Source organism: Dromaius novaehollandiae, chromosome Z (assembly GCF_036370855.1).
Source record: "Dromaius novaehollandiae isolate bDroNov1 chromosome Z, bDroNov1.hap1, whole genome shotgun sequence".
NCBI classification, from domain to species: Eukaryota; Metazoa; Chordata; class Aves; order Casuariiformes; family Dromaiidae; genus Dromaius; species Dromaius novaehollandiae.
The window spans coordinates 65,896,477-65,906,289 of NC_088132.1; the positions used below are offsets into that span (position 1 = coordinate 65,896,477).

General features: G+C 44.3%; 2 protein-coding genes across 2 annotated transcripts; both read left to right on the forward strand.

Moving 5' to 3' along the window:
• Positions 1-1,081: 1,081 nt before the first annotated feature.
• Positions 1,082-5,225, forward strand: LOC135324635 (molybdopterin synthase sulfur carrier subunit-like). The gene is made up of 5 exons (XM_064501280.1): positions 1,082-1,322; positions 1,688-1,809; positions 4,198-4,345; positions 4,437-4,602; positions 5,089-5,225. The coding sequence occupies exons 1-3, from the start codon at positions 1,311-1,313 to the stop codon at positions 4,322-4,324; spliced, it is 261 nt and encodes an 86-aa protein (XP_064357350.1). The 5' UTR covers positions 1,082-1,310; the 3' UTR covers positions 4,325-4,345; positions 4,437-4,602; positions 5,089-5,225.
• On the forward strand, positions 5,202-9,418 carry LOC135324634 (molybdopterin synthase catalytic subunit). The gene is made up of 5 exons (XM_064501279.1): positions 5,202-5,338; positions 5,451-5,586; positions 6,373-6,526; positions 7,931-8,054; positions 9,309-9,418. Exons 2-5 carry the CDS (start codon positions 5,466-5,468, stop codon positions 9,375-9,377), a joined length of 468 nt encoding a protein of 155 aa, XP_064357349.1. The 5' UTR covers positions 5,202-5,338; positions 5,451-5,465; the 3' UTR covers positions 9,378-9,418.
• The last annotated feature ends 395 nt before the right edge of the window (positions 9,419-9,813 follow it).

The following is a 9,813-nucleotide window of genomic DNA, read 5'->3' on the forward strand; positions in this document are numbered from 1 at the left end:
AAGAATAGAGTTTTAAAAAATACCTTGTTTGTTCCTCGCAGCAGAGGATTAAGACACAGTGTACTGGATAACTGGTACGAAATACTCTATGAAAGTAATTTTCTTTTGCATGTTCTCTGGAAAACTTTTTTAGCACTTTTTCATTCCACAGTAGAAAATTGTGATGCTTTCCTTGCCTTTGTACTTCAGACACAAGAACTATTGTGCAGAACAGTCTGCTTTGCTCTCAACATAATCTTTCAAAATCATGAATAGCAGCTCTTACGTTAAGGGCACTTTTTTGCTGCAGTTGAGCTAGGGTGGATGTTTTCCACTTGACTACCTGGCTGGAATCCCAAATGCTCATTTATGTATTACAAACTCCGTGTCACTAATAACAATTACAGATTTCCCTCCGGTTCGCGTGATAGAAGGAGGTACTGTTTGACTGTTGTGAGGTTACAAGTGTTGCCTGGTAAACAGCACAGAAATAACTCTGGCCACCCACAACGACAGAGTTTCGGGGCACAGTTGTGGCCTGTAGAACAATTGCTGCGGGTCTCTCTGCAGCACCTGTCACATACCCCATACTGCTCTCCCCTTTTCCCTGGTGCCAAACTGCATGAAGTTAACTAGCATTCTTTCACAGGGCTATTTTTCCATGCAAGCGATTGCTGAAGGCGTACAGTTGTCCATAGAGAGGCAGGTGACATCCTGCCAAGGCAGTCCCCGTACCAAAAAGGGGCTTACCCAAGAAATCTCTTAGCAACACATCTGAATGGATCTTTGGTTCATATATGTTACACATGCATTATGTGTTATAGATTTATAACGTGTGCAATGGATGCATACTGTAGGCAACACAGACTGGATGGATCCTATTTGAAAATCTGCCTCTTAGGGTGCTGTCCCCCAAATTTACAGGCCATGTTTCGGGGTGAAGCCGAGACCACGGCCTCCTACCCGATGCTTCCCCCGCTGCCCCCCTCTTCAGGGGCGCCCTAGCACTGTGTCCGCCTTCGGCTCCCGCTCGTGCTAAACACCGCGGAGGAAAGCCCTCTCTGCCACAGCGGGGCCGCGCCGCACCGCCCCCGGCGCGGCCTAACGCCCCAGGCGGGCCCGCTCCGCCCTTCTGCTCGGCCCGGCGCGGCCTAGTGCCCCGGCCCGGACCCGCGCCGCCGCCCCCCGGCCCGGCCCGTCGCGGCCTAGCGCCCTACAGCGGGCCCGCGCCCCTCCCCGGCCCAGGCCACAGGGGCGGGCCATGCCCTGCGCCGCTCGGCCAGGCGCAGGCGCCGCCGCTGCCGGCACGCCCGCCCGGGGACGGCGGCTCCATGCGCTGCCAGGTAGGTGCCGCTGCCCCGGCGCGGTGGCAGGGCCGCGGGCGGGGGGCCGGCTCCCGGGGTGCGGCGGCGGCGGCGGGGACCCCCAGCCCCGGGCGGGCGGCAGCGCCGGGCGGAGCCGCACGGCGGCAGCGTGCGAGGGCCGGACACAGGCACGGGGTCGCGATTATTTTCGAAAAATCCGTCTTTTTTTTTCCTCCTTTCGTTTCCTCCTGACAGCTAAAGCAGAAGAAACATAAGAAAGCTTCGTGCTTTTGTGTGTGTGTGTCTATGCGTATACGTATTAGGAGAAGTTAACGCACAAGAGCGCCTCCTTCCCCCGTGTCGGCAGGCGCGGAGTCTGCAGGGCATTTGTTTCTCTTGAACAGGTAGTGGTGCTGTATTTTGCTAGGAGTGCCGAGCTGGCGGGGCTGCGCTCCGAGACCGTTTCTGTGCCACGGCAGATAACCTCGCTGCAGCTCTGGGAGGAAATTGTTAAGATTCATCCAAGGTATTTGGGAAGATCACTGCCGGCGTGCAGCAGAGTTTAACAGTTTATGTAAAGGAATACAGAGCTGGAACTTGCGTCAGTATTTTGGTATCATAAAAACAGAGATTTGCCTTGTTCTTGTAACCTGCATGCTTTTTGACAAATTGCAAATTCTATAGCTTTACACTAGAAAAGCCTAGATCCAATAAATGTTCCCAAAAGCTGGGCATAAGTAAGTAAGATATGTGACCTATCATCCAGGAGGACCACTCTGGAAGCAATTCTGCAGGTGACAGTAAAGTAGCTAATCTGTGCTTGATACCTGTGGTGAAAGTGAAATGTCTCCAAAAGGGATCCAGCACAGCCAGTGCAATGAAGAAGAAATTTTTCATAAAGAGCAGGTGTTTTTGATCACTTTTCTCTCTGTCTACTCAGCCCTTCGTCTGAGCTTATGGCAGTCTCTGGAAAGCAGGTAAAGAAGGGAACTCAAGCTCTGCCACAGACTTCCATCTGCTCAACTCTTACATAAGAAATAGGCACAGCCACTTTCAACCTCCACTGCCTCGAAAGAAAGAAGTCTTCATTGCATTTCACAGGGAGTCAGGTCCTAAAAGAGTATTAGGTGTGCTGTAAGATTGCTTTCTGTACCAGTACTTTTGGGGCATGTCAACTGAGGAATTTCCATCTCAGGTTAAGGCTGAGGTAATGTACTCAATCCTGTCAGTAGTGAGTTTGATGTACAGAATCACAGAACAGTTGAGGTTGGAAGGGAACTTTGGAGATCATCTGGTCCAACCCCCCCCCCCCCCCCCCACTAAAGCAGAGCACCTAGAGCAGGTTGCCCAGGACCATGTCCATTCAGCTTTTGAATATCTCCAAGGATAGAGACTCCACAACCTCTCTGCACAGCCTGGTTAAAAAAAAAGAAAAAAGAAAAAAAGTTAGAGCAGAGGTTAAGGCCCTCAGGGTTAAGTGTTGAATGTACCCGAGTTTCTTTAACTTTGGATTTAGGCGCCAAAGTACTTACTCCTTTTGGCACCACCCTTCTTCATTGGATGTACTCTCAATGGCTATGGAAAAAAAAAAACTGTTTAGCAATGGTAGCTGTTTCCTAGTGTGGAGTTCTAAACAAATGTTAGGCCAGGGGCCTTTTCTTCACACACAATCAGACCAGGTGTGTTTGGGGAGAAGAGGCAGTAAGGAATGAGTGTATTTTACTTTGCAGCCTACCTTACAGCCTACATTACTACTACGGTTGGTATCAAAAGGCATAGCACCTTTGTTCAGCTTGCTGTGGTTTGCCAGATTCATCCTTTTATGAATGAGGACTTGGAGCAGTACATTTTGCATATGTAGTTGTGCTAAGTTCTTCAGTGACTTACTTTATTTTCTTACAGTCCCTCCATTCAGGCTGTCCTCTGAATCAGTGCTACTGTGTTTCTCTTGGCCTGTGCCATGCCTGCTTTGTCTATCTGGCTGGTAGGAAATAAGATGATTTTTACTCAGGCCCTTCTGGCATGCGTGCTCGTTTCTAGGCAGTACAGTTCTCTGCAGTCTGTGCTACACTCTGTGCTCTCAAATAATGTAATTGGATGCTTGCATCTTTTAAAGTAAAGTGTTGGCATTCATTTATGTCTTACTGTTGTTGCCCTCATACTCACAGTATGACTGAACTTAGTTGTGAAAGAGACTCACTCTGTGTCCAGAGCTGTGGCCTGTTACATGAAGATCTCAAAGATGTGAGGACCAAGCAAATATACAGAAGATCTGCTTTACATATGCCATATGCCTCCTTTACATATGCCATATATCTCCTCTCTGATCTGTTTTACCACTCCTTATCAATAACAGATTTCAGATCTGTAAGTACAAAAGACCAAAAGCCTCATGAACTGTGAGGTTGCACGAGAAGAGCAACTCCTAGGCCACTGAATCTCCATGAGATCTTAGGAACAGCATGCCATATAACTTCTTGCTGTGGAAGAAAATGACTGTTCTGTTCTGCCAGACTGAATCAGGGGACACGTTTCATTCTAATCTCAAATCAGATAGTTGGTATCCTCTTGAGTTACTTACTGATTTGTTAGAAGCTTCTGAAGTGGATCTTGTATACCGCAGTTGGTTTTGTTGTTGCTTATAAATGCCTGTGACAAACTCAATTCCTGACTTTTAAAAGTTTTGCCGAGTTGGTTCCTTCTTGCCTGCAACAGTAAAATCCAAGAGTAGGAGGTGCGTGTTTGTTATGTATGATGTTTTAGAAGTATATTGGGAGCAGAGTTGTGTAAGTCTTAGAAGTATTGACCTCAGCTGCCCTAGGCTGTGCACCAGTTTGTTGTTTAAAGAAATGTAATGGTCAACTGCAAATGCTCTATTTAGAAACCTATTTGTGCTCTTGCCAATCCCCCTCAGGCTTGCTGTCATCCGGGATCAAGTGGTTTTTGCTGTTCAGCAGGAGTACGTGCTTCTTGGAGATCAGCTCCTGGTCCTGCACCCAGGAGACGAGGTTGCCATCATCCCACCAATTAGCGGAGGCTGAATCAGTCCAAATTCTTTTTTTGTAGGTATCACTTCTTGCTTATTTTGCTATGGAGGATCATCCTGTGTTGAAATATCTCATGGATTCTGTATAATCTTCCTTTTTTGTTTAGGTCCAGAGATGTGAAGTGCATTTCCCCCTCTCGCCCCCACTCTTTTGAGAGAGTTTAACTTGTGCTTCCTGCTGGAGAGAACCATAGTGTTGACCAGAAACTATAAGCTGCTGCACAAATAAATGATTAACACATATGCAGTAAATAGCAGAAAATTGCCAGAGAGGTCAGGCATTGTTTTGATTTTGGTTTTTAGGTCTTGTTATGCTTTAGTAGTTGTTTCTGGCTGTCTATAGACATCCAGCTTGCCTAAGTAAGATAATAGTGAAAAACCTGCTGCTACTTTTTAAGAGAAAAGATATTAAAGAAAAAGAACTGTCTGCTACTTAAAAAAAAAAAAAGATTTTTTGTTTGTTGTTGTCAAAGAGAGGTGTCTTTAGAATATTTTTGTCTGCATGCTTTGAAGTGCCAGTCCATGTATTTGTTACAGTTTGTTCCATTGCTGCTGCTCAGCATGCTTCGTTTGCTTTTCATTCTTAGTTGAATTGATAACTGGTTTCTGCACAGAGAAACTAGAAGTGGCTCCTGCGTCCCTAAAACAGGTTGATAGGATGGGCGTTTGAAAGTCCCGGAAAGCATATTAAACCTTAGGATTAGAATCCAAGAGTTCTCTTTATTAGAAACCTCTGTTGTAAACTGTGTTTGATTTCAGGATAAAATGCAGAAGGGGTTGACAGTCTTACAGATCTGCCAGCAAGATGGTCCATACTAGTTGATTGTACTGTTAAATTGGGTGTTGGATTAGTTCTAGTTCTAGTTTAGTCCTACCGGACCAGACTTTCCTGCCGGAAAGGAACGCACATACATTAAAAAATAAAAGGATATCCCTTGAGATTTACAGTTAGTACTCTCTCAGCAAGTCTTCTGGGAAGTGAATTTGACATGGAGAATGGTCTCTTGTGGTGAGTGAGTAGATGGTGCATGTTTTCTGAATAAATTGGGGTATCAGTACTGGATAAAAGCAACTGGCAAATGCTAGTATCACCAAAAACATCAGAATCTGTTTGGTTTCAGCTCTTCTAGTGAGCTATGGATGAAAGCGAAGACGTGCCAAAAGATTTTATCAAGCTCAAGTCTGAAAAACTCTCTGTAGAGGAAGTGTCAGAGCTGGTCATTTCGCCATACTGTGGGGCAGTGTCTCTGTTCATTGGTGAGTTTAATGTCTTTAAGCTGGATCCCTGGGTGTGTTAATAGTCTAATAAATGCAACCCAAATTGTGGTTCCACACCCCAAACTTGTGCTTCTCAAATAAGTGCATTTCCGGAGGACATTTAGAAAATTCGTTCTGAATTATTTAGAACAAGACTGTGGCAACTCTTGCACAGTTGGGCTGGGGTGGAGTGATGAGGAGCTTCCTTGCTGCTGTTGCTGTCCTGGCTCAGCAGAACAGCAGCTCTGGTACACAGAACTGCTTGGAGTTACTCCCCCTTCTGCTTCCCACCCTCATTCAAGGTGGGAAGTGGGTAGCTGTGGCTGTGCAAACCACATGTGCTCACCTGTATGGAAGCTGCTGCTGTTCAGATCTTGGTTGAAAGTAAACCAATGCTCTGGGGAAGGTCAAAGCCAATGGCTCCATCCTCTTGCTTAATGTACATGGTATAGATCTTCACACCCCTTTGTGCTCAAACCTGAGTGCCACTGTGCTCCCAAATACTGAGCACTTAAATGTTGCATGGGCAGATACAGTAATAGCACCTTATCAGTTACCACAAAAGATATCCGAACCTTGGGCGTTGCTGACTGCAGACTTGCACAATCTGTGGACTAAATTTTGGCTGGAATGTTAAAGATTTCTCTTGTGTGAAGAATCTCTTTACGCAGCCAAAATGAGGGGAGGGCAGTGTGTTTGCACAGTGCTGATCTTGACCATGATGGGAGATGTTAAATTTTACTAGGTATATATTGGTGCTTCGAGTTGATAACTTATTGTGTTTAGGTACTACAAGAAATAATTTCGAAGGGAAAAAGGTGATTCACCTAGAGTATGAAGCATATACTTCAATGGCAGAGACTGAAATAAAGAAAATCTGCAGAGATGTTAGACAGAAATGGCCATCAGTCAAACACGTTGCAGTGCACCATAGACTTGGGTATGTATGGTCAGACCCCATCCTTCCAAAAGTTGAATATTAATCCTTGACTGGTGCTTGGCTGTGCTTATGTACCTGCAGGATGTGCAAGAGTCTATATATTCTGTAATGCAACAGAGCTTGCTGCAGGATCAACTTCTCGCTGCATAACTAAGTTTCAGAAATCTAGTCTTTTGCTTTTCGAAAAGTGTATACTGGTAATGTTTGCTGGAATCTGCATTTAGCTTGCATGAACTTTGATACTGGTGTTGTTAGTTTGAAAGTGGGGAGAAGGGCTGGCGATTTTCTTGCAGGGAAGGGCAGGGTTGTTTTTTTTTAAGGCACATCTTTATTTCTTCTCTTTTCTCTTGTACTTTAGAATGTCAATTTCTTTTTGTCAGATGTAAGTCAAATTATGTCAGAGGAAGCCCAAAAGCTTAGAATAGGGGAGTGGGAATGGGAATTGCCAGCCATGCTGGGAGGAAAAACTCCAGTCCCTGAATCTCGGAGATCCATCTTTTGTTGGGTTTAAAACACAGAATGCTAGTCTCTGACATGCTGCTGGGCTTTTCCTGTTCATCAGATTTCTCAGTGAAATTATCAGGGCTTGAGGAGTGTGTCTCAAATGCCTGCTTCTTTTTCTCAGCAGGAGTAACTTAGGAGGTGATCACAAAGGCTAGTATTAGCTCTGGAATGTAGTTTCTTTAGACTTTCTCTGTAGTCAGCAGAGAATGATTTCTCTCAAGGGCAGCTCAAAGCACTGAAACTTAAATTTTCCCTCTGAGATGTTTGCCAGAGGAGTCTTACTATAGAGGGAGACTTGGGAAGCAGCTTTTGGGAATATTGCCCTTGTGAGCAGTGAGACAAAACCCTCTGCTACCTCTCTTAACTCAGTTTGGTACATATAGCACACCAAATGAAAAACTTCATAATTTGAAATCAGAATTTGTCAAAAATTAAATTTTAGTGCAAAATCCTAATAGTCTGAGGTGCTTTCTTTCTTTTTTTTCACATACTTGTTTCCAAACTGAGATGATTTCTCAGGCTTTCAAGTAAGAACTGGTCATTCCTGACTTGTTACTATTAATCAGCCAGCTTCCAGTGAGTATCCTATGCATTGTTGTAAGTTAGCAATTTTCCCCTTTAATTCCATAAACTTTATTGAGAGAAAGAAAAGAAAAAAGGCTCTGCCTGGTGGGTTTATTTATTCTAAAGCATGGAATTCTCCCATCTGGTACTAATTTTGGTTGTGATTTTCTTTCCTTTTGGAAGTGTATAATCTTTTGGACATGGCCTGACACTTGCTCAGTATGAATGAGTCAGGAGAGTGCGTGGCCAGAATACTGACGTGACATGGCCACAACTTTTGGTTGCTCTTGATGGTAAGCATTAGCTAAAAGTGCTGTTGTTTCTTTCTCTCCTTAGCTTGGTTCCAATAACTGAAGCAAGTGTAATTATTGCGGTCTCCTCTCCACACAGAGTGGAATCCCTTGAAGCTGTGAGGTACTGCATCAACACCTTAAAAGCATCCGTCCCAATATGGAAAAAGGTACATTTGAGCCAAGTTTGGTTCTAGGATTGTGCCAGAGTCTTAAACAGCTGGGCTGGAGGCTGCTATTGCTCTTAGGGAAGTTGCTGAAGCATGATGGGCAGCAGTTGCTGTTGAGGGGACACCTCTTTCTAGTACCAGTGGTTGTTTCTCTTACTGCTGTCAGGCCCATTGGTGGCAGGAGGACATGAGGAAGGCCCTCCCTTGCGTGTATGTCCCAGCTCCTCTTAACTCTTTCCTGTGATGGGAGTCATGGAGCCTGAGCACTCCTCCCTTGAGTGGCAAAGTTCAGCTCTGCATAGGCTTCTGAAAAAGCCTGGAGTCAGCTTTGCTATGGATGGTGTTACAGTTTGCAAGTAAAAGTGGCATTTCTGGTCTCTCCTTTTTCCCCTTATCCCTGTGGCCTTGAGTAAACACAGAGCATTAAGCAGCAGTGCACATAAGCACAGTGACAGCACACAGTGAAGGAATGTGCAGAGGTCCCAAAGCTAGTATGGGCACACAGCACTGTGTGGAGAGACCAGCCTGGGACTGGAAATACTGCCTTATTGCATAAGCCCAGTGTTGCGTGCAAGTAATGAGCATTACCTCTGCCTTCTCTAGAGAAACTTGGTGTATGGTAACGGGGATGTTCTCTGAGTTACTGCTCAGTGCAAAACGCTTTCTTAGACATCTCTGCTTTTCTGACACGTATTTCAGGAGAATGGGGTTCTGTGGTCTCAGAAAGAATAATCCGGGGGTTCAGAGCCCTGCTGGATTTGGAGTTGTCTGTTGCTGGGCAGTAACTAAGCTGTCCCAAATGTGTCGTATGTATTGTATTTTGGGCATTGATGTCATTTTTTTTTTTTAACATCAACATTTTATGTACACTTGAATATTCTTATTCCTACAAATGATGGTGGAGTAGCATGGCATCATGTAAAATGTTAGTTTCAAACATGAATGCTGTATGCTCCGTGGCTTTTGCATCCTTTCTTCTAGATCTTTCCTGAAGTGCCTTCTACATAGGTGGGCCCTCCTGAAGTTATTGGGGTTCAGGTTGCGTTCAGGCTGAGGTTCAGTGGCTACCCACATGGAAGGCCGTATGTTCTGAGGATGCTGCCCTTTCTGCTTGCTGTTTGCCAGCTAATTGCTGTGTATTCCTGATGTGATCAGTAAATAATAGTCGGGTGGCTGTTGAGTTGTTTGCTTGGCTTGCGGCTATGTATGTAGCAGACTCTCACAATATTTCCCATTCTTTGTTTATATTTGCAGGAGATTTATGAGGACGAATATTCTTGGAAAGAAAACAAGGAATGCTTTTGGGCAAATTCAGAAAAATAACTGTACTCTTTTAAAAATAAAGTCTTACTGTTCCTAATGAGCATGCTGATTTAGCTTTGAGTTGTTTTCATGGAGAATCTATATGTTTTTAGGCAGTTGTAATAGATATTTCAATCTGAACAATTTACTTAGGACTGAATTAAATGAATGACTAATAATTAGGGTTTTTAAGTGGTCTTGATTTTCCTTTGAAATCATCTCTTTATACTTTTTCATCTGGAGTCATTTTTTTAAACAATCTTCCCTAAAATTCTTGGTTGCAAGAGTTTGGTTCATCTGTGTTATATATTGCTTCAGTGCCTTTATGTTGGTAATGTGTGTTCATTGTCTGCATGGGAGGTCATAACAGGACAATTTCCTTTTTTTCTTTTTTCTTTTTTTTTTTTTTACCTAAAAAAATCCTGAGTTTAATTTTATATGAATGCAGAGTCAGTTT

What these genes read in the sequence shown, in the direction of transcription:
- LOC135324635 (XM_064501280.1), top strand. An exon ending in ATTGTTAAGATTCATCCAAG is followed by an intron (nt 1,810 to 4,197) that starts GTATTTGGGAAG and finishes AATCCCCCTCAG; the next exon opens with GCTTGCTGTCATCCGGGATC.
- LOC135324634 (XM_064501279.1), top strand. Translation starts at nt 5,466, where the DNA reads ATGGATGAAAGCGAAGACGTGCCAAAAGATTTTATCAAGCTCAAGTCT. An exon ending in GGCAGTGTCTCTGTTCATTG is followed by an intron (nt 5,587 to 6,372) that starts GTGAGTTTAATG and finishes TATTGTGTTTAG; the next exon opens with GTACTACAAGAAATAATTTC. An exon ending in GCAGTGCACCATAGACTTGG is followed by an intron (nt 6,527 to 7,930) that starts GTATGTATGGTC and finishes TTCTCTCCTTAG; the next exon opens with CTTGGTTCCAATAACTGAAG.